The sequence below is a fragment of the Caretta caretta genome, chromosome 4, assembly GCF_965140235.1.
Source record: "Caretta caretta isolate rCarCar2 chromosome 4, rCarCar1.hap1, whole genome shotgun sequence".
In the NCBI taxonomy this organism is placed as follows: Eukaryota; Metazoa; Chordata; order Testudines; family Cheloniidae; genus Caretta; species Caretta caretta.
Genome location: NC_134209.1, coordinates 78,089,184 through 78,114,014, shown reverse-complemented (window position 1 = coordinate 78,114,014; position 24,831 = coordinate 78,089,184). Strand labels below are relative to the sequence as shown.

The window sequence follows — 24,831 nt, the reverse complement described above, 5'->3', positions numbered from 1 at the left end:
GATCGCAGGGAACTGTAAAAAGCAACTAATCCCATAAGCTTTTTTGTTTCAGAGGATACCCAGAGCATACTTAATATTCAGATCTGAAGCACTCTGTAGAAGAGGGCAGCCAGGATGGCAGGCAGATCTCAGCTAGGCTTCAGGTCTGAAGCTTTTTGCGTCCAGTGGTTCGGCAGAAGAGGCATGCAATGGGATCAGCTCATGCTACTTCTACTCTCATTGTTGAACAAAGCAGACCCCCTCGCATCCTGGCTATCCACCTCGGAGAATAATCTCAAGGGCTGCACAGGATTCAATTTAAGGGATAGAATCCAGAGGGATGTTAGCTGGGTAAGGCAACTGTGGCCAGCGGTTATGTTAGTATGATCAGAAAAGCCCACAAGATGGGTTTGGCAGGGAGCTGCAGATGCAGCCTGCATGGACAAGGCAAGGAAGAAAGTGAACAGAGAGGTCACTAGCATATTCCTGGAGACAGGGGGTTCAGTGATACAGCACAGGGATATCTATTACAAAAGGCCTGAATTTTTCAGAGATTATGGGCACATCTGTCAGAAGGAAGCACTGACAAATGGTTGTGGAATGTGAGGGCCTGGATTGGGCAGGAGTTGTGGGGGTTGGGGGAGGAGAGATGGTGATCAAGGTGGCACTCCCTGTTCCCAGTGGGGTTAAAGGATAAAATGAACAGTTCCTAGAGGTAAAAACCTGGGATTTTGGTGAAGGCCCTTTGTCTTACAGGATATGGTCAGACTTTGTGGCCCTTGTCGGTTGAGGTCCTCACCCTTCTGCACCCTCTGTCCCCATCAGAGTGAGCTGAGTCCTGGGAGGTAGGCTGAGGAAAGACTACCCCGAGTTATGGACCCTAGAGTAGGAGTTCTGTAACACCTGCCAGGTATAGGAGCATATGGGTGATGGGTGGGTAGAGCCCCTCCCCTCTGTTTAGCTTTAACAAAAGTTACAGCCTGCCAGATAAAATCCATCAATGTGTCTATCCTCATTTCACCGCTAAGTCTACATCAATTTGCTACTTAAGCTGTACGACTAGTCACCTTCAGTAAGTCATATGCTGTTGTTTCTCTTCCTGGACTGGATGATTTAACTTTTATAAACTACTTCTCCTTTAGTCAGAAGTTAATTTCATTTCTTGATTAGACAAATCTTTGCTACGGGTTCAAAATTTGATTTCCTGTTAATATTCAGACTATACCAACAAAACTTTGTACTCTCACACAAACTTCCAAGAAGCAAACAAAAAGTGGTACAAACATGACTGAATTAGAATGTGATTCACAGCTCACAAAAACCTTCAGTAACACTCCTCCTCCTCCCCCCCTCCCCACTACTTATCCAGTTCTACTCATGCTTATGACTTGAAGGGTTATAAACGGTGAATGACCAGAGCTTCACTATGACCTAGCTTCTTCATGCATGACTGTGGTAGCCATTACTAACATTTAGAGACCTTTTAATATGATTATTTTAATATAAATATTACTTTTTTTAACTCCATGAAAGAACTGTATCACCTGTTTAAATAGCCAGTCATTTCTACATGCAAGAAATAAAGCTACTAAAACAAAACTTTAAAGCATAAGTATATTTTTAAAGACAGAATATAACCTTTATCCATTTTTTAAAAAATCCAGTCTGTAATGTCTAGCATGTAAACATGGCATTTGGTTCAAACAGCTTTTGACCATTTAGAAGCTGTACAGATTAGAGCATATGAAACTCATGACATGAGTTTTCTTTACTTCAAACAACTTTTTCAAACACCCATACTGAAGAAAATCAACAGTGACTGCTCTAAATCACATGAAGTCTGCCATAAGAAAGTAGTTAAGTGTGCAGGTAAATAACAAAAATTGCCACGAAGATCAAAGGCATGTTGCAGCGTGAAAACACTGTGACTTATTGTTCCTTTTCAGACTCACCACATACAAAACAGACTTGCTCTTTTTCTCAGTGATATTTATTGTGAGCATGAGATTAAGTGCCACTTGGGACAGCTGAGCCCTTTTTTGGCTTCTCATACTGCATAATATAGTGACTGAATCTCCAAGCAGTTTCCACATACCACCCAGGAACCATAAGCAGCAATTCTTTAAAGAATATTACGGACTGTAATTACCAACTAGCGGTTTACACAACATGGCACTCTTTCAACCTGTTTAGAGATAAAAATTTTACATACCACAACCCAATAACTACATCCATATTTATTATTTATCCAGTGGCCAAGAATAACAATGTACATTGCTTTGGTAACAATCAAAAACCCTATGCTATAAATCGTTATTTTCCAGTGCTCATACTGCAGTACAAATGACCACCATCCACTAACTATGGAATCTCAACTCACCAGTGTTTGCCTTTTCAACTGTAATAGATGATGAAACAATACCTGGGTCCCATCTCAAACACTGTGTTAATTAAATGAGACATGGTGAGGATGAACCACAGTTCAAAATTGAAGCTAATAAAATGAATAATATGAGTAGAGGAAATTGCTACAAGCCTTCTGATGAGGAGATACCTGATCCATAGGTAATCAAAACCAAAAAGGTTGTGTATGGGCAAACAGTAATGAAAGCTTTGAATTACCCAGATATTAAAAAATAGAGAACATAAATGGAGATGAAGTTGAGGAGCTTGTAAGTAATAATTACAAGAGTACAATGTTTATTTTATTTTAATATAAGTGAGCAAAAAAAAGAATATGGATGATGACTATCTACAAAGTACATTTTGAAGTAAGTGAAAGAATGGTGGAAAGAGGTGGATGAGAAGTGGGATAAAGGGAAAGGACTAAAAGGAAAATTGCATGTATTAACAAATTCATATATGACCACACACTATTAGCATTAATTATAACAGAAACAAACAAAGGCCAATATGGAGAAGCAGAAGATGCAAAGAGTAAATCAAAAGTGGGAAATGAAACCATGCAGTTTTCTTCCCTTTGATACAATCTCTCACTTGGTAACTGTACCATCTATGTTAGTGATCATATTGTTCATAATGATATGCCATCTCAAAAAATTCTGAGCTGAATTTCAGAGATTCTGAGGAACTGCAGTTCCCACAGAAATCAATGTGCATTATATGTGCTCCCTACTTCTGAAAACCAGGCCATTTATGATTAAACAGAGATTAGAGAAGCAATGGATCAGTTGATGTGTAGATAAGATTAGCATAGCAGAGTGCTATACCTCAATATATAAATTAACATTTTTCTGTTTGTTTCCTCATGAAATTCATTATCATGCCATTTTGGGAAGATACTACAGATTTTCTAAACAGAAAGGATCAGACTCAGAAATAGCTTAGCACTTTGCCCCAAAGACTGCCTTTTGAGAAATAAGAAGGAACATGTTCAGATATGCCGTAAGAAACCTCTGTAAAAATATATGCAAAAATAAATTCAACTACCATCTTTATGGAGATGACATACAGATCTATGTGTCTACTCCAGACCTGTCTCCTTCCATCCAAACCAAAATCTCAGCCTGTCTCTCTGACAACTCTTCATGGATGTCTAACCACCAGTTCAAGATCAACATGCTAAAACAGAGCTCTTAATTTTCCCTTCCTAATTTTCCCCCAAGCTCCCCCTACCACCTCCCTTCTTGATTACTGTGGACAACAGCACCGTCTCACCTGTCACTAGGGCCATCACCTGGGTATTATCTTTGACTCAGACCTCTCTCTTTAGGTCCTCATATCCAGGCTATGTCTAAATCTTGCCAATTCTTGCTGAATAACATCTCTAAAACACAGCCTTTCCTATCCATCCACACAGCAAAAACTCACTCAGGCTCTCATCCTCTCTCATCTTGACTACTGTAATATCCTTCTCTCTGGCCTTCAAAAATGCCATCTTGCCCCACTCATTCAGAATGCTGCTGCAAAGAGTATTTTCCTAGCCCCTTCCTTTAACCATCTTCTGTTGGTTCACCCTTCTCTGTTGCATCAAACATTAGCTACTTGTCTTCACTTTCAAGGTCCTTCATGGCCTATCCACACTCTACCTATCATCTCTCATTTACTGTAAGATGTCAACCATCACCTCTGATCAGCCCATGATAACAACATCCATCATCCACTTGTTAAATTTCCAAACAAGCACTTTTGAGCTTTGTCTCCTGCTGCCCCTCATGCTGGGAGGAGCACCTTGAAATCATCTGCAAATATTCATTCCAAAGAAAAAAAATGTCTTAATACTCTCCTTCGCCTACAAAAATTTTGACAACAGGTCACTGGCGTGATGCCACTGCTTAGGACACTGACCAATACTGTTTCATTGTTTCCTTGTATTCCCCTGTCTATTTGTACCTATCTGTTGTCTTTTGTCTTATTCTTGGGGTTTGTCTGCATGGTGATATAGTGTGTGACAAGCCAGGGTGTGAATTTGCAGCGTATTAGCCTGTCATGCACTAAATCGCTGTGTAGACGAGCCCTTGCATTATAAGCTCTCTGGGGAAGCTCTCTATTCTGTGTTTGTACAGCACATCACACAACAGGGTCCTGGTCGATGACTAGGGCTTTCTAGATGCTTCAGTAATACAAAAAATAAATAATGATAACAATTTGCTGACAAATCAACACAGCAGAGTGCCATGGGAAAGAACCAAGGTAAATTCCCGATGTGTCAGTCGTGGAGTGGAGAGTGAATACAAATGGCTTGGTGTCTCTTTTGACTCGAGCCTTTCCACAGAAAATCCTGTGCCAGACGTAGTACCAAAGTTGTTTGTACATACCAGTCCTTATTTATGCAAACAGTCTACTCTCTTATTTATCTGGCGAGGTGACAACCATACTAAAGTAACTTATGTTTCAGGAACATAAGAATCATTATTTGTCATTTCCTCCTTCTTCAGAGCTTCTTCAGCACTTTTAGATAGCTCAGAATGCAGCAGCACTTTTGCTCATTCATTTAAATAATTGTAGGCACGTAACACTCTCCCTGCAGTCTTTATAATTATCTGCTGATACCTGCTTTATAAATATCTGCTGACTAGCTCTTAGCTCCATTTCCAACAGTACTACGTTAACATGCACTGGGGAACTTTCAGTGCACACCACCAGGATCTACACGACCAGTTAGTGGACAACAAGCTAGTGTGCATTAGAATTTACACCCCAGATGGTGCAGACTAAGGCAACATGTAGACAAGCCCTAAGTATAAGACAAGAGACAACAGATGGATAAGGACAGACGGAGATTACAAGGAAACAATAAGACAATATTGGTCAGCCTGATCGGCTGTGTTTTAGCACACCAGCAGCCTAACTGTTGTTTTCTTCTTCTTCTTCTTCTTCTTTGTAGGCACCACATCAAAGGATCGTTTTAAGGATGATCATGAATTAATTTGCAGGTGTTTACAGGGGAAATCAGCCCCGGGTGACGTTAATATGGCATATGCAGTAAGGTCATTGACTGATTTGTAAAATCCAGAATTCTTGTTCAGAAAACAACTGGAATAATTATCAATGGCATTTGTGAGAAGCATTTCAGGATGGAGTGAGGTAACTGGTCACAACGATCAGTAATAAGACATGTTTTGTTCACTGTATTACATCAAGAAAAGGAGTACTTTTGGCACCTTAGAGACTAACCAATTTATTTGAGCATAAGTTTTCGTGAGCTACAGCTCACTTCATCGGATGCACACTGTGGAAAGTACAGAAGACGTTTTTATACACACAAACCATGAAAAAATGGGTGATTATCACTACAAAAGGTTTTCTCTCCCCCCTCCCCACTCTCCTGCTGGTAATAGCTTATGTAAAGTGATCACTCTCCTTACAATGTGTATGATAATCAAGGTGGGCCATTTCCAGCACAAATCCAGGTTTTCTCCCCACACCCCCCCCCAACACACACACAAACCCACTCTCCTGTTGGTAATAGCTTATCTAAAGTGATCACTCTCCTTACAATGTGTATGATAATCAAGGTGGGCCATTTCCAGCGCAAATCCAGGGTTTAACAAGAACGTCTGAGGAAGGGGGGGGGTTGGAAAAAACAAGGGGGAATAGGTTACCTTGCATAATGACTTAGCCACTCCCAGTCTCTATTCTAGCCTAAGTTAATTGTATCCAATTTACAAATGAATTCCAATTCAGCAGTCTCTCGCTGGAGTCTGGATTTGAAGTTTTTCTGTTGTAATATCGCAACTTTCATGTCTGTAATTGCATGACCAGAGAGATTGAAGTGTTCCCCGACTGGTTTATGCATGTTATAATTCTTGACATCTGATTTGTGTCCATTTATTCTTTTACATAGAGACTGTCCAGTTTGACCAATGTACATGGCAGAGCCACATTGCTGGCACATGATGGCATATATCACATTGGCAGATGTGCAGGTGAACGAGCCCTGATAGTGTGGGTGATGTTATTAGGCCCTGTGATGGTGTCCAACAGGAGAGTGGGTTTGTGTGTGTGTTGGGGGGGGTGTGAGGAGAAAACCTGGATTTGTGCTGGAAATGGCCCACCTTGATTATCATACACATTGTAAGGAGAGTGATCACTTTACATAAGCTATTACCAGCAGGAGAGTGGGGTGGGAGGAGAGAAAACCTTTTGTAGTGATAATCACCCATTTTTTCATGGTTTGTGTGTATAAAAACGTCTTCTGTACTTTCCACTGTATGCATCTGATGAAGTGAGCTGTAGCTCACAAAAGCTTATGTTCAAATAATTGGTTAGTCTCTAAGGTGCCACAAGTACTCCTTTTCTTTTTGCAAATACAGACTAACATGGCTGTTACTCTGAAACCTGTATTACATCAGTGACCTGGAAGAAGGAATGTGCTGAAAAGTCATGAGGTTTGCTTTTCAAACAAAACTAAAGTAAGGACAGTCAATACAAGGAAAGAGTTAATATTTTGGATGATTAAGCTAGACTAGGAGAGTGGAAAAGTAAGTGTATTATGTAACTCACCATAGAGACAAGTGAAATTAATAGAGCTAAGAATAAATAAATAAACCCTATACACTAAAAGTATGAGAAATATCCACCTATATCTGCATTTTTCTCCATTTTATTATATATCCTATGTATCACTAATATACATTATGTGCTCACACACGCACACATATATTGTACAGTGTATTCTTTATATCTCAGTATAAGTCAAGTTTACCTAGTGCTGTTGTATCTGTCTCAGTCCCAGGATATTAGAGAGACAAGGTGGTTGAGGTAATATCTTTTATTGGACCAACTTCCGCTGATGAAAGAGACCACCTCACCTATCTTGTCTCTCTAATTTTATCTAGTGTCACATACAAGAAAAAAGGCATAAACTTAAAATCCTTCCTGTGCACCATGAAGATTTTCTCAAGAGCCAAAAGTATAGACTTATAGTTATTAGAAAGCCAATTAGAATGTGTGCAGGATTCAGACACTGAATGCGTAGCTTTTCCTGTAGATGTTAAATTGAGAAAAAACTGACAAAGAACTTTAACAAATTGCTGTTTACTTCTTGATTCTCAAAGATATACAGTACAAATACCCATTAACACATGTACCTACTTACCCACAAGGTCTGTATGTAAATACAATATAACTTTCTTCATCACTTCGTTCAATGAATGTAACACATGTGTACTTTTCCCAGTGCCGCATAGCCTGTTTGAACATTGCTCGCTGGCTGCCTGGAAGAATTGTGTAACATGAAATAAACAAGGTTTTCAAAATTGCATCCTTCTTCTTGGCATTACATTTTAATCTTAGTATGACACAGTGCTGCAAAAACCTAGAGATTCAGTTGTTTTAAAATGTGAGAAAACGTTTACCTCAGGTTTTGAAAGGTAAGTGAAGAAGGCACTGTTTTTCAAATAATTTGTTCTGTAAACATATCTGCAATTTCAAAGTCCATGCACAAAGGGCCACATTTTTAAAAATCAGAAGCAAAGTTATATGTCCATAAACAGACAAGTGTGTTTAATTAACTACACAGGGAAACAAAGTGTGCACCTGAGAGATCTGTACCTTTAAATGTGGGTGTGTGAGCCCATTTTTTAATCTTTATGTGGATGGAATTTAGATGGTTTTCTAACAGTTTGTCCACAGTCTGTGATAACAATTTGGAATCTTGGACTATGTTCTCTTTTTGCCTTTGCGTGCATGTGTGCGAGAGAGAGAGAGAGAAAATTTAGTGATCATGAAAAATACCAGACTAATATGCCTGGAGAGGGACAGTTGATGAGTGAGATTATCAAAAGCTTTCAGCATTAGCTTATCTCCACTCCCATTGAAATCAATGGAAGTTTTACCACTGAGTTCATTAGAAACACAGTTAGGCCAGCTTCTGAAAATTCCACCCTTTGTCTCTAGGACCAGACCAGAGAACAGAAACCACCTGGGCAGCAGCTGTGCTAGTTTCCTTGTACCCTTCCAATATGTTCAAATCCTGACCTGAAGGAATCATCTCAAGGGCGAGAGGAGGCAATTCATTCTCTATACCATTACATACTTAGCTATACCATTACATACAAAACTGACAACAAGGTTGCAAATTAGTGTTGGTTGTGGTAGTAGTTTTTGTGATACAGAGACTTATCCAATGAGAAGATTTTTGAGACTAACATAAAAACTGAAGACCCATCATATGGCAATAATCGTTGGCCACTACCAAACTGGGCTGGATTCAAGTCAATGACCTAAAGATGAAAGATCACTGCTTCCCCTGTCTCTCCATCCTCCCACCTACCACCACCACCCCTTTTTTTTCCTTAAACACACACAAGCGTTTTGGAATTTACCTTTCAGTGTAAGAAACTTGTAATGTGTGCAACATTTCACATTACTTATTATATTTAGTTGTTCAGCACTCTTTAATAAATGCCATTCCTAAAACAAAGGTCATGTTCAGTATAATGTAGTGTAAATATCCAAACTGGAAGTCTGACCTTCAGCTGTGAGCTTTGGGGAAATATTTTTGAATATTTTTTTAATCTTTCTTGACTACATTTCTTTTCCCAAGCTCTTTCAGTTTTCTGTATCCCCTTGAGGCACAATTAGCAAGATGTTATTGCACAGCACTGCTGGCTCTATATTTATCTCTATCTTTTTCAATCCTTTTTTTCTCCACTCCTTTTTTTTTTTTAATGTCCTTCTTCCTCCCCATTAGTATTTATCTGTTTGCAACTTTACAGGGTGATATTTATTTTAGGCTTTTATAACACTGTATTTAAAAATTATTAAATTATTTTAAAATTATTTCTATTAAGCAGTTACAATCTTCCCTCGTATATTTTAAAGTTCCATGGTTATTTCAAATAACATTTTATGTGCTCATCTACAAAGTACATTAAAGAATTACAGAACAGATGAATTGGGCCCAGTTTGTTCAATGAAGTCAGTTGAACAAGATTCACCTTACTACCAGTCAAGCCACTTATAGCCTTGTACTGAATATGCCACAATAGTTTTGAGCCAGATTTAATTGTATCCTGCTACAAATAAATAGCAAGAAATTAGACAATGAAAACAAACAAACATTCTCACCTCCTCTGAAACATCAGAGCCTAATTTTATATATAAATTGCCAGATTGCCTTTGGGAACAATTTTTTAATGTATCGATAAACATTTACAAAAAAAATTTACTTAGGGCCTCACCCAAAGCCAAAAGACATCAGTAAGAGTCTTCCCATTGATTCCAATTGGCTTTACATTTGGCTCTTCATGAACCTGGTTTTTTTTTAAAAAAGACATTCATCCTTCTTCTCCCTTTGTCTTACCAGTGAAATTTCCACCTATAAAATACGGAATGACACCCCCTGGCCATATTCTTTCTGTTCGTGACGTAGCAGCTCTGGGAAATCGGTTTTTCTCATTTTTCCCTGAGAATTTTATAGTTGATCTTCCCTTAGAAGAATTGTTTTGCTCAAAACCTGTAATGATATTTTAAAAAACAGTATATGAGACAAAAGAGTTCACAAATGAAGACATTTGTTTTCTGCAAGGCCAAAGCTCCATGTTTTCGTTATGCACTTTAATAACAGAACATAGCTTTTTACACAACAATTCAGCTTTTCAATGAGACGTAGAAACAATAATCTATTTGTTAGAAGCGCTTCAAATGGAAAGACTCAATCTTCAGTATTATAATTTACATGCAATGGGGCAAAGAGGCACTTTAACACCTTAAAGAGACATTACTAACATGATTACTTCTAGACTCTCCAATTAAAAAATATATCATTTTTCTAAAACTGCTTCCTCTAAGTAATATGCCTTGAGTTTTTTTTTTTAAATACCTTTTAAAAATTAGGGGGGGGGGGATTCTTTCCCATTGATGATGTTTAGAAGAGTCTGTTTGGCAGAGGCAATACCACCAAATGTATTCAGACTCTGTTTCACTTCTATCTGGGCAAAGGTCTGCTTTTAGTATTAGCTACTTTCAGAGATAACCATATTATTGCAGGGCCTGGGAAAGAGCAACCGCATGCATTGCTGTAGTGAAGCACTGTTAGTTGACTTCATGTCTTTTGCGGCACTTTGTGCACGGTCCATTTAACTTTTTTACTGATGGCTGGTCACACTGGAAGATTAACTCTTTCAGTTGTAGTTAGTTATCTTAGGAGCTAATTGTAATAGCAATGGACATAAAATTTTCAGATGTAAATAGGATTGTCAAGTACTCGAGGACATAGAAAATATATTCTTCGGAAACTAACTGTTTGGAATTCTATGGACATACACTATATATGCCTTAAATTGTCTTGAGAAAAAGATCCCTACACCTTGAAAGGTATGGTGATATAAAAAATGTCTATTGTTTTGAGAGAGATTACCAGAGCCAACAGTAATCTGTCTCAAATAGGTAGAAAGTTAGGGTGGGATTCAAAAGGGAGATTTAGGCACTGTAATGCTCAGCATTGCAGCACCTAACTTTTAGGCGCCCTGCCACCTGTGAAATCCACAAACCTGAGTTAGGCACCCACACTCCCTGTACACTGCATGGACAGAAATTGTTGCCTAAAAATAGGATTCACAGAAGCCAGCAAGCTGAGTGAAGAGCTGTCTAAGCTCTGCCCCTCAAAGGGACTTAGGCATTTAGCTCCAGGACACGGTGGAGGAATCTTATCTCCACTCCAGGAGTTAGGCATGAAAGCCAGATCAGTCCTTTGTCAAAAACGAAAAACAAACAAACAAAAAACGTTTTAATCTTGCATGAACAATAAAAGAAAATAGAAATAAGGAAACAGAGGATAAGAATGGACAAAGCATAAACTCACATGGCCTTGTAAATAACAAGTAGTTAACAGATAAAGAAACAAGAAGAGTAATCAGTGATAAGCTTGCAGCTGCTGCCCACTTATAAAACTGGTATAGCATTCTGTAGGAGACCTGGATTCAATTCCCTGCTCTGACTAATGTGGAGCAAGGATTTGGACTTGGGTCCTCCAACTCCTAGGACAGTGCCCTAATCACTTGGCTATGTCTTTCTCAGTCATTTCTATTGAGACCATCTACTATGTATAAATACTTGTATATTCATTGGCACAAAAGGGACTAGAATCTGGGTCTCCCAAATGGGTGCCCTAATGCCCAGATTAAAGAGTCTCTCTCTCTCGCTCTCTCTCTCTGGTCCAATTTAATTATTATTATAATCTTTACTATTATTATGAAGATGAATGCAAGGACTTTCATACAATATAGTTACTTGTTTCCCTTTTCTGGAGCAATTTATAAAAGTATAAATATCATGGTGGCAGGTTAAAATGGACCTTTAGCAAAAGCTGATCTGTCTTATTCAACAGTGCCCAATTCTGCCACCTTCACTCCTGCTGAATAGTACCTTTCTCTATGAGCGGTCCCACTAAAACGTACTGAACATAAAGTAACAGTCTGTTAACTGGAATCCCAGACAAGCGAGGGATATGACAGAGAGATCAGCAAGGATGTCAGATCAGGACAGAAGCAACTGTGGATGAAAGGTAAGAGGCCAAGGGTCTTGGTACAGATTCGTAAGTTAGCAAAGAAGATACAAAAAGAATAAGGAAAGGTGCAAGAGCCATGAAAAAGGGGAGAAAAGTTTCAGAAGCCTGGGCAGAAAAGTCAGATTACTTATAGATTAACTCACTGTACAGTTTAAGCAACATTATAAGACACACAGGAAGTTGTTGGGCTTAGGAAAATGTTCTATGTCCAGAACACCTATATCTCTGTTCAGCAAATATCATTTTAAATTTTACATCAATCTTTTGATATTAAAATAATGAATTTGTAACTGAGAATTATTATACAATCTACGACACAGGTAATTATTAAAATGTAAATCAAACTTGGAATCCCAGACAGTCATATGTACTTCTTCAGTACTGAATCATTTGATGATGATATGTGGGTGGCTTACATGACAATATGGTCATTTTTACCAGTGCTTATTCTTCCAACCAGCTTTATACCAATTAGATGAAGGTAAACAGTTACGCAAAACTAATGTGCCTAGTTCTCAGATCAAGCATGCAGTTATATACCACCACATATTGGTAATGTCAGATACTACGCTGTGGCTACTTTTGCAAGATATGGAGTGACGCACTCCCACATGCTGAATTGTGTTTAAAACTGAGCTTTACATTTTCCTGCAGACGCTGGGGTTTAATGGCACCAGAGTTAAGTCATGTTGCACCAAACTTAGTGAATAAACTTAACTCAATATTAATGAAGATGCCATAGATACTGACCACTGAATTCTACAGAAATTTACAACATTTAAAAAATGTTTTCATGAGATGAAACACATCATAAATGTTTCACATGCAGTATGACTCATCACAGTATCCCATTCCCTACAAAACCAGCATAGGCCATTAGCAATTTATTGCAGCTATCCATTCATGCATAACACATACACAAAGAGTACTGTAATCTTAATGAAAATACATCCCAACTGCATTCATTACTGAGAATACTCTTGGTAATGAACACCTAGCAATTTTTTAACAATTTAAAATAAAATTTAAAATAATGTATTTTAGGATTTTCGCTTCCAGTATGAACTTTTCTAGCTTATATGAAATATGAGCTCTCTGACAAAGCATAGATAGGAAAAGAGCTAATCTCTTCATTACTCTTGTTTTAATAGTTTACAGTACTACTGGTACAGACTGGGTTTAAGGTGTTAAAGTACTGTCATTAATGTTAAGTGTACATCACATCAGGCAGTCTGCTAATTCAAACAGTGAAAATACCAGAGCCAAATCTTCTTATCCTGTCTATAAGCTGATAGAGGGCACCTCGTTTTTTTGATGTCCCATGCTCACCAAAGCCACCTTTAAAAAGAAAAAGGAAATATTATGGAAGTTAAACACAGAACATTACACATATAGCAAATATCTTATAGAGCAAGATTAGGAATTACTCTGTAGGATATGCAATGAATCTTTAAGGAAGTTTAAAATTCTTTAATGACCTACATACAAATTCTTCAAGCATTTTTGACAATGAAACAAAAACACATTTGTAGCTGAAAGATTTTCTAACATGCATTCCAGAACACAAGCCAACGTGTCTTTGTTATTCAGACAAGTCATGACAATTACATCATCTAATTATTATTTGAAGCTTTTTTCTTCTCAGTGACCTTGACATCCTTAGTGCCATATTGATTGACAGCTGGATACCCTACTTTCACAGAAATTTCCTGAATGTATACCACAATGTTCCCATATCTAAGGGAGGGGAAGGGGAGAGGAAGGATGTTAAGACCCCAAGAGCAAACAAACAAACAAAGCAGCATGATTTAAAAAAGTAATACGATTGATTTTATCCCCAAAGCATTGCGGTTCTTTGTTAACTTGCAAATGGATCTTTAAAGCACAGTCAGTCACATAAGGGCTGCTAACCTATCAAATACCAAAGAATAGTAACATGACCTCTGAGGCATTCCTGTGGAGCTCCAATAATCAACGAGTGAGAGGGAAGCAGAAAAGCTAACCATCCAAAGAGGCAGCTGGAGTTTCATTGTCTGAATATTTACCATCGCACTTACAGGCATACACCAGATTAATTTAAACCACATATGCCATCTATAGCAGTCTGCTGACTATTTCGGTTTCATAGTGGTTCTGTTACTTTAGTTATTATTGCATATCTCCTTTAAAAAACATTAGTAAGCAAGAAAAAAGAATGCTGGCAGTATTGTGGCGTGCAACGAATAACCAGAATGTCTGAAGAGGTTTTAGAGAACTTTATAGAATTCCTATAAGTGATTTTTTTAAACAAAGTAATATTTGCTGTGAAATATCAGTGTTTTCAAGCTACTGCAGCAGGAGGAGGTGGCTAAGAATAAAGGATTGCAGAAGTCATGATTAGCCATACTAGTTCCAACCAATAATTTCCTCAAATTCCCTTTTCCTCTTACTTTTTTTTTTTTTACAACAATTTCTGCAACATTAAAGGGTGTATTTACTAAACGGCAGTTCAAAAGGCAGATTACAGACTAGACAATGCCATAAAAGGCAAGTAAGTTAGCATGCTTACTCAGTGAATAATAATGTGCCTAATTATTTGGATTACACTGTCATATACTTGCTGGATCCCTTGAGAAAAATTTTCCAAATTTTTAAAAACATTTTAGGAAGATGAGGTAATACTTCAATACATTCCTTCCCAAGGAATTATTTGGTTAGCTATAGTATATGCCATGCCATATACATACATTTCACATTATTAATGCAATTATCTCATGTTAGCATTTATTTTGCAAAATTACATGTGGAGTAAAAAAATCCAGACAATTGGGGGTGGGGGGTGGGGAGGAAGGAAATCTTTAGAAAACAGGCAAATGTGAAAGAGATAACAGTAATAGAGAGGAATCCATGACCTTATTGATACAGGAAGCTATTATTTCTTTATTATCTATAGTTATTACAACAAAAATATGGAGTAAGGTAGTACACTAGTAGTGGTAATCTAATAGCACACACTGTGTATTCAGTTTGGTGTACAAAAGGACTACTGTCAAATAAGAAATTAAATACAAATATCTTAAAATAGCTAACCTGACTTATTTTATATGACTAATGCATACACTATAGAGTGTAAACCTCAAGCCACAAGCTAACCAAAAGTGAATTTAAAAAATCTACATGTTTTAAGTGTGGGGGCAGGGAAATCGTATTTTTGGCAGTTACGTAAAAACTATCTACATAATAGCTCTTTGTTGTTTATTAAATTATTATTACTTATACAGCACAGTGTATAAACGTTGCTTTACAGGCCAACAAAATGACAGGGCCTTGCCCTGAGGAGCTCATAAGGTAATTGTCTGAACCTGCAAATCTATGTAGATAATCCTTACTCAACTGAGTAGTCCCACTGCTTGAGTCAGAGTTTGGAAGATCAGGCCCTGCACTATTATTTACAACGCAAAAGCCAAACCCTGCAAACACCAGTCTAGCTATTATACTCCCCCATGGCTAGTTTTTCCCACATTATATCACTTTGTCTTCAATAGAAATGTTTATAGGAACAAATATACACAATTACACAAGTAACTATTTGCTTAATCAGGACTGAAATTATAATTATTTTATTTAATTGTGACAAAAATCTGTATATAAGGCTTTATTTAAAGATTTTTTAAATTGCACTGGTAAACAATAGCAAAATTTTAAAGAATAAATATAGTTTGAGTTCAGAGATTTTAGTTTAAACAGGCAATTTCATTTTTTCTATTTAATAACTGTTTGCACTTTCTTTTCTCAGCTGCTTGGTCATGTCACTCTAACAACCAGATGGCAGACGAACGAAAAGGTAGACACAAAGGTTCTGATTCAGCAAAGGACTTAAACATGCACTTAACCTTCAGCACATGCTTTTTGCAGGTTCATAGATCCTACAGCCAGATAGGACCATTGTGATCATCTAGTTTGATCTCCTGTATTGCACAGGCCACGGACCCTCCCCAAAATAATTCCTAGAGCAGAGCTTTCAGAAAAACATTCAATCTTGATTTAAAAATTGTCAATCTTGGAGAATCCACCATGGCCATTGGTAAACTGTTCCAATTGTTAATTACGCTCACTGTTAAAAATGTACACCTTTTTTCCAGTCTGAATTTGTCTGCCTTCAACTTCCAGGCATTGGATTATGTTATATTTTTCTCTACTAGATTGAAGAGCCCATTATTAAATATTTGTTCCCCAAGTAATACTAATAGACTAATCAAGTCACCCCTTAACCTTTTCTTTGCTAAACGAAATAGACTGAACTCCTTGAGTATCAATATAAAAGCATGTTTTCTAATCCTGTAATCATTTTGGTGGCTGTTCTCTAAACCCTCTCCAATTTATCAACATCTGCTTTGAATTGTGGACACATTATTTCAGCAGCGGTCACACCAGTGCCCAATACAGAGGTAAAATAATCTCCGCAATCTCATTTGAGATTTCCCTGTTTATGCATGCCAGGATTGCATTACCTCTTTTGGCCACAGTGTCACACTGGGAACTCCTGTTCAGCTGATTATCCACCATGACCCCCAAAATCTTTTTTAGAATCACTCAATCCCAAGATAGAGTCCCCAATCTTTTATGTATGGCTACATTCTTTGTTCCCAGTTGTATATGTTTATATTTAACTGTATTAAAATGTGTATTGCTTGCTTGCACCCAGTTTACCTAGTAATCTAGATTGTTCTGACTCAGGGACCTATCCACTTACTACTCCCCCAATTCTTGGTTATCTGTAAACTTTATCAGTGATGATTTTATCTTTTCTTCCAGGTGGTTGAAAAAAATGTTAAATAGCGTAGGTCCAAGAACCGATCCCTGCGGGACCCCACTGGAAACACATCGAGCCGATGACAATTCTCCAATTGCAGTTATATTTTGAATCCTGCCAGTTAGCCAGTTTTAATCTATTTAATGTGTGCCATATTAATTTTATATCAGTCTAGTTTTTAATCAAAATGTAATGCAGTACCAAGTCAAATAACTTACAGAAGTCCAAGTATAATATATCAACACTACTATATTTATCAACCAAATTTGTAATCTCATCAAAAAAGATATCAAGATATTGCAGTGAGTGGCAGTTAAGCACACATTTAAGTGTTTTGCTAAATATGGGCCAAAGTGCCATTATATTATATATACGTAATAATCTGAATTTAGAAAAATCATGTATTTATAATGTAAAATGAGACCAACTTTTTCAAGCTTAATACTCCAAATCTGTCAAAACAAAAGTGCATGTTTTAAAATGATCACTTAGGGTCCAGTCCAGCTCCCACTAACTGTACCAGAAGTTGAATCAGTGCTTTATAGGAATAATAGAAATAGAACCAGGACCTAATCTCCGAATGGGGACTACCGGAGGATTAGGGTTGACAAAATCTGGTCCTTAACATGGTACCACAATCTGTCCCTGAAAAGAATACTCCAACTTGTCTGTAATAATGCACATACCCCAACATAAGGAGGAAAAGAAAAGGAAACAGTAGAACATTAAATATGAGAAGAAACAGCTTCAAAAATTATCTTGCATCTGTCTGGCAATCACCAGAAAGATCTTTGTCACTTTCAAAGACATCATCAGAGGTATTAAAACAAAAGTCTTCAGGTCAAATAAATCACTCAACTACAGTACTTTAAAGGGAAATTACTGACCTTGCTCTCTATATTTTATCAGCAAAACCAGGACCTGAAATACTTCAAAGCCCATTAAAATGATTTGTTTGAGAAAATGTTAATAAGAGTCAGTGGATTTTTTCAATCCAATCTTGATCTAGAAAAGATCAAAAATGATCCTGCCTTGAACAAACAGGTGGCTTAAGAAGAAAGTAAAAGAAAATGCCAGGATAATATACAGATATTCTAATTATTATATGTAGTTACAAAGAAGAGTAAATCCATGAAAAAAATATTTTAAACATATTTATAAGAAAAAATTAACAATTAAAATGGCCATCTTCATCTGAACTCGCCCTTTCCTTTAAATCATTCCTCAAGACACACTTCTGTTGCAACATCTATAAAAAAAACCCACCAAATTAATATTGGCAGAGATAGACGGTCAGATGGGGGAAACTGAATTTACATGTATATTTTAAAAAGTAAATATATTTTTTAAAATTTGTTTGCATATATCACTTTTCTACACCCTTCCTATGTCACTTGTCTTTTAAATCCCATTTTCCACAAACTAGCCCAAATTCTACTAGAGAAGACAGCAAGACTGGGGCCTACAGCTATGCAGCAGGAACTTAGTTTTCCTATGTTCATGTACTATGCCTAACACAACAGAGAACTAAGCCTGATTGCAGCTTCTTGTACTTCTGCATTATAAATACCTACACACATAAATACATACATAAATAATAGCAGACATATATATATATACATATATACTCATACTTGTCCAGTAAATATTTATTTGGCTATCTCTAAGACCAGTCTTGCAGTCTAACATTGAAACAAATAAAGAATTTAACAAATAATCAAGCCCCATGGTATTTTGACAAATTCCTGGAATCTTCCGTGGAATGAACATTCTAGGATGCAACTCATACAGGAAATCACATTTCTCTATTGAAAATTCCATATGGGCAAGATTGTAACTATATGCTCTGCCCTGAACAAGGCACAACATAGACTCATAGACTTTAAGGTCAGAAGGGACCACTATGATCTTCTAGTCTGACCTCCTGCACAACACAGGCCACAAAATCTCACCCACCCACTCCTGTAACAAACCCCTGACCTATGTCTGAGCTACTGAGTCCTCAACTCATGGTTTAAAACATGTTGTGGTGTATCTCCTGGAGCAGACTAAGGGCTTGTCTACACCTACATTTTATAGCGCTCTAATTTGCTGGCTCAGGGGTCTGAAAAATCAGCCACGCTCCCAGAGCTTGGAGCTAATCCCCTCGTGGAGGTGGATTACCAGGAGCGCTGGGAGAGCTCTCTCCCAGTGCTCGCGCACAACCTCACTCGCACTTCAAAGTGCTGCCACGGGAGCGCTCCCGCGGCAGCACTTTGAAGTTTCCAGTGTAGCCATGCCCTAAGAGGGAGACTGTGATTCACTGAGGAAAATCTCCCTTCCAGTTTCACATCAGTATACATTCCCCAGCAGGTCAGTGCAGTTGTGCTAGATGGCATGTGAAGCGGGAAAGTCAAGACTTCACCCATTCCTGAACCCGTCCTGCCCTCTGCATGGGGCCTTACTCCTCCTTACTCTCGTATGCTGCCATGTAAACCAGGCCATGATTTGGCCCCAGCTGAACACTAAACTTTATTTTTATGTTCCAGAGAAGATTTTTCATTAGAAATACCAGGAATAAAATCAAAATTCTATTACTTTTCATTGCCTTTTAGAAAGCAAACCTGTAATGATTAAACAACTTTATAAAGTTTAAAACCAATATTACCCCTAGATGATACCATGCTTTGTAGGTTTAAAGTGAGGGTTATGTTCTGTGAATGAATAAATAAATATAGGTTAAAGAAAATTTAAAAGTCACACCTTTAACATCATACCTGTGTTATGTCCAAGTCTTTCATTTGAATGCTGCGTAAGGTCAATTGTCCTGTCAATTTGAAAGATTTTTAAGTCTTCATCATCTAAGGCAATATCTCCCCAAAAGACAGCTTTAAATAAAAGAGAGCTGAATTTAATTAAAGCATTTACTTAAACATTAAAACCAATCTGAAGAATACATTGCCATGTCACAGCTCACGAAAAGATTTTTACCCAGATTTTATAATGTTGACTAGCTCATAAAAACCTAGGGAACATGCATTCTAATCCATTCCAATATTCCCTCATTTACCTTTAATATCCCTTTAGCTTTATTTATTTATTTTATGGACATTTTAATTTTGCTGTTGAATTGAATAGATGCAATCATACAAACATGACAGTAATCTTCAACAAATCCTTCTATTTTTCCCTCTATAAGCACAATAAAAAAAAATAAAACAGTGAATTAAAGTCGTCGTTTTTTTAATATGAAGTCCATCAAAACAGGAGTTTCACAAAGATACAGCCCATAACATAATATAGCCTGGAAAATGAAGCCAGAAAACACTATTTTGTCTTTAATATGTTTAGTGCATACTTTATAATGTAAAAAGAAAAGGACGACTTGTGGCACCTTAGAGACTAACTCCTTTTCTTTTTGCGAATACAGACTAGCCCGGCTGCTACTCTGAAACCTGACTTTATAATGTGTTATATATACTCATCAGATTGTTTATCTGTTTCACAAAGACAAAGAGTTTTCTTTCCCATTATCCTCCCGCTTGACCTATACATTTCCTTTACATGGTTTAATCCGCATTTTGTGTTCTCTTGCTACTTTGGCTTTCATGAATTTATGGTCTCCTAGTTTTCTTCCTACCCCTCTGTTAGTTTCTGCTTTGGCGGCTCTTCCCTTCTACTTTTTCCTGTCCTCAGTAGCATTCTCTCAGGTGTTTGTTCTTGGTCTCCTCTTCTTTCCTCTGTACACTTATATGAGCTCATATATCTTAAACTGTCACCCCTTTGCTGATCTGAACCAAAGGGCCAGGATCTTTGAACAGCTAATGGTGAAAAAGCTAGATGTGTGCTCATCTGTCTTTAGCCCCATCTCTCCCTCTCTTCAGGATGAAATATCAGAAAAAATAGATGCAAAACTGATGTCCAACTCAAGCTTGTGGCAAAAGCTAAACTCAGCAGGCCAGACCCTCACCTAGTATGTATGAAATCAATAGAGCTTTGCCAATTTGCACTAGCTGAAGTTATTGTTTATGATCTTTCCCCCAAATTCGTCCTTCTCTCAGCCTCTACCATCTCTGACAATAACTCCATTATCCACCCTGTGACCCAGGCAAACAGCCTGTGTCATGTTCAACTCTTCCCTCTCCTCTTGCCCCATATACAGTATGTCACCAGTTTCAGTAGGTTGTTCCTTTATATAGTTTCCACAGTAAATCATTCCCTCTCTTTCCCTACAACTAAAACCCTTGTCCACACTCCATCTACTGCAGTACTTCACCTCTGGTGTCCCTATATGTTTATTCAAATCCATGCAAAGTGTTTTTGTTAACGTCTTCCTTTCCTATCACTCTAACCATGTGACTCCCCTAGAGGAAACCCTTACTGGCTTTTACTTGCTGTAAAGATTATATTTTCTTTTGTTTATTGCTGTTTGTGTTATCTGTTATTTAATCAATTTTGCATCACAGAAGTTATCATTTGTAGGGTGTCTTTGCTGGGGAACTCCTGTGTAGTGCATACCCATTCCCTATATCCACAGCACTCACTCTTGAACCCAAGGCTACTAGGAAAAACATATCACATTGAAAATAACTTCACTTTTTTATATAAATGGAATGGCCACATAGAGTAACCATCATAATTTGATATACATGTTACAAAGGCTGAGTACTTTACATATTAAAAAATTACTAAAAATCAGTAACAAATAAATAATAAAGGGCAGAGAGGCAGATAATACCAAGTTGGAGGTGAAATAACTCCAGAGTTATAAACCATTTTTAGTATTTGGTTCAAAATTAGGAGCTGAAGTACCAGCCTCATCTTGCCAGTTTTGTAAGCATAGTAAATTGCTTCCTTTATTCTTTAGGGAAAAAATGCCAGAATACCTACACTACGGGGTGCAAATGAACTCATTCATTTTAAAACAAAATATTTTAGAACCTTATGAGTAATGTATTTTTAAAGTTTTATTTATTACATAAAATAACAGCCTTCTGGAAACAGTGTGTGTATCTGAGGGCATTCCAAACACCTTTGAACTATTCAGTCACTCTCTCTATCTATATATACTTTGAACGTCTTCTTCCTTAGAGGCACTGATTCAGCAGAAACATTATCCCTTCCAGTTCATATAGTAGTACATATAACGGACAGCCATCATTTTACCAGTGACCTGTTTCCTGTGAGTAGGATTCACTATTGCAGGCTCAGTGTTACCAGTGGGAAACTGAAGCACAAAGAGATTATGTGATTCGCTCAAGGCTGCGTAGGAGGTCTGTGGTAGAGCCAGGAATGACACCCAGACCTCGTAAGCCCCTGTACAGTACCTTAACCACTAGACCATCCTTCCTTTCTAATAATATGAAGGGTTAATATTATGAAGGGGTCTTCATCAATGGAATGAATTATAGAAAATGATTTATAACGACAAATTTCTTTGCTGATACTTAGTAACCCTTAATGTTCAGTAGTTACAAGGTGTATCTGTATCTAGACTAAGGTATGGAAAGAAAACCAAAGACAAATGGAGCTATGGAAAAGGAGATAACAAAGAAAACTATAGGTGAGAAGCAGCCTCTCTTGAGACCTGATATACCTCAATAGTGGAGGGAAGCTCAGAAGGCTGCAGACCCAGGCCTCCGCTTTTCTGGGGGACCTCTGATACTTGTCTATACACTAAACACAAGGGAGATTATGATCATATTTGTGCTAACACTAAAAAGAAAAGAAAAAAATCATGTATACCCCCTGATGATACTAATTTTGTCCCAGTTTCTTAAGCTTTCACAGCTCATATTTAATTTTTTTCAGACTTTCAGTTGCTGGTGACAAGGGTGCTAACTGGCAGCAATAATTGCCACCTGGTAATGACAGCAACGCACAGTACTTGTTTAGCATTGTTCTATGAGACGTCTGGCTGACAATTTTCAAGCAGAGCAGCAAAAAGGAAAGCTAAATTATAAAGAGAGAAAATTGTAAGCAAGTTACTCTAACTTACTAACTATTTCTCTACTGGTACTGTTTCAGAAAATCATCTTTCAAAGACACTGAGCGACCCTCTCAAAAAATGATAACCAAAGTGAAGATATGGATATGAATTTGTTCCCGCCAGAAAGAGCAGAAGAAAAGGCACATGTTTCTGAATTCCAGGACACTTTTCCTATCACCTCTCTATACAGAAGGCAGAGAGAATAGTAGTGATAAAGAGGATAACTTTGCCATTAGCATAGCACAAGATCCAGCCTTGTTTGATAATGGAGGAGTTTCATACCCTGTGTATTGACAAAGGTCTGTTCAATATTCAGAATTTCAGTGACAAATTTATAGCTTCCAAGTGGGAGTACAAACTTAAGAAATGGTATTCCTCACCTAGTTTTTGAATGAAAACTACCAAATGTTATCAGAGGAATTGGTTGATTATTGTATTCTAAATCCACAGGAGCAGTATTGTTTTGCCGGCAAAGGCTTTTCATCACCTAACAATCTTAGCACCTTCATGACCCCAGACATTACTGACTGGAAAAAAGCAGGAGAAGACTTGTTCTCATGCAAACAGCATGGAACATTGCATTGCCATGGTTGCATGACTACCACAGTAGCAAGGCAAGAATCACATAGACAGGGAGATGGTACAGTTGCTTCTAATGCAAACTGCTTTCTGGAAGGAAGTTTTAAGGCATATTGTGACAGTTGTTGAGCTTCTCACTGAACACAGTTTAGCATTTAGAGGAAGGGAGGAAGTTATCATCAGCTCACCTCTGAATGGAAATTATGTAAGTATTCTTGAAGCCATTGCTGAATTTGACCCATTTCTAAGTGAGCATATCAAATGCTATAGAAACAAAGGGAAAGGTCACCTGCCCTACATGTTGAAAACCATCTGTGATGACTTTACTGAGCTAATGGGATGTAAGGTTTGTGAATTCATTGTAAATCAAGTCAAACAGGCAAAATACTTCTCTTTGATAGTAGATTCAGCTCCTGATATCGCTCATGTTGATCAGTTACCTATCATTTTACAATATTGCTTACATGGTGCCACATATGTGCATTTCCATGGGTTTACACCAATTGAAAGCCACACAAGAAAGTCACTTTTCCAGACTGTGACGTCTTTATTGGACAAAAACAACAGTGCTATTGAAAACTGCAGCAGTCAGTCATACAATAATGCAAGTAACATGTATGGAAAGCATGAAGGTCTTCAAGTTCAGATCAAAAGACTAAACCCAGTAGCTGTGTATGTGACATGCACAGCTCATTCTCTGGAACTCACAGCACTGATTCTTGCAATCAAACTTTTTAGTTTTCCAGAAACGTTTTTTTGTGTGTCTCATTACCCAGGCAATGACAGCTTCTGTGTAACAATCTTACCTCGAGTGAACAAGGAGCTCTCCTGGTCCAAAAAAGCCCTGTCTGATATGAGATGCTATCATGCTGAATCTTGTAAAACAATTGTAGTGAACTATGAGGGAATTCAACACTGTTTGAAAGAAGGAATGGACAACGCCAAGGAAAACCATGAAACTCAAAGTTAAGCACAAATGTTACACAAGAAAATGTGCCAAATGAAAACTGCATTTATGAGTATTGTGGGGAATGTGACACTAGAAAGATTTGACAAAACTAGCATAAAGCTTCAAAAGCCAGGTCAGGATCGTGTTGTTGCTGTTGATTTGCCAACTTCCTTGGAAGAGTTTGTCACAAGCTTACAGTCTCAGTTCGATTATTTTGAGGTGATAGTAAAAAAAAAAAATTGGGAAGTGATATTGATGAGTCCAACCATGAAGAATACAAATGTACTGTAAAGCAAAAATGACACTATATTTTGAGGAAGAAGGAAATTTGAGGTTAAGTGCTGTATCTTATTCTTGACAAGCTAAATTCAGAAGTAAAAACAAGGGCATATTGTAAGGAAGCCATACCTTGTGGATAGTTCAGCACATCTCTTGATCAAGTACAAAGTGAAGAGGAGATAAAAAGATTCACTCAGGCACAGCTTAACACTTACCTAAATGAGCTAGAGCCTGAGCTTTTCACCAAAACGTATACATTTTCAGGATTTATAAGATATTGTGACATGCAGGATAAGAGTACTACTTGAATC

General features: G+C 37.5%; 1 protein-coding gene across 2 annotated transcripts in view; it reads right to left on the bottom strand.

Annotated features, from left to right (window-relative positions):
- The window catches only part of TLL1 (tolloid like 1), a 196,106-nt gene that overhangs the window by 83,026 nt on the left and 88,249 nt on the right, over window positions 1-24,831 (bottom strand). For both annotated transcript variants that reach the window (XM_048847632.2, XM_048847631.2), the window contains exons 3-6: window positions 19,502-19,612; window positions 13,211-13,291; window positions 9,749-9,901; window positions 7,541-7,658 (exon numbers count right to left, since the gene is read on the bottom strand). In XM_048847632.2, coding sequence (XP_048703589.2) covers window positions 7,541-7,658; window positions 9,749-9,901; window positions 13,211-13,291; window positions 19,502-19,612 — 463 coding nt within the window. The remainder of the gene's footprint in view (window positions 1-7,540; window positions 7,659-9,748; window positions 9,902-13,210; window positions 13,292-19,501; window positions 19,613-24,831) is intronic.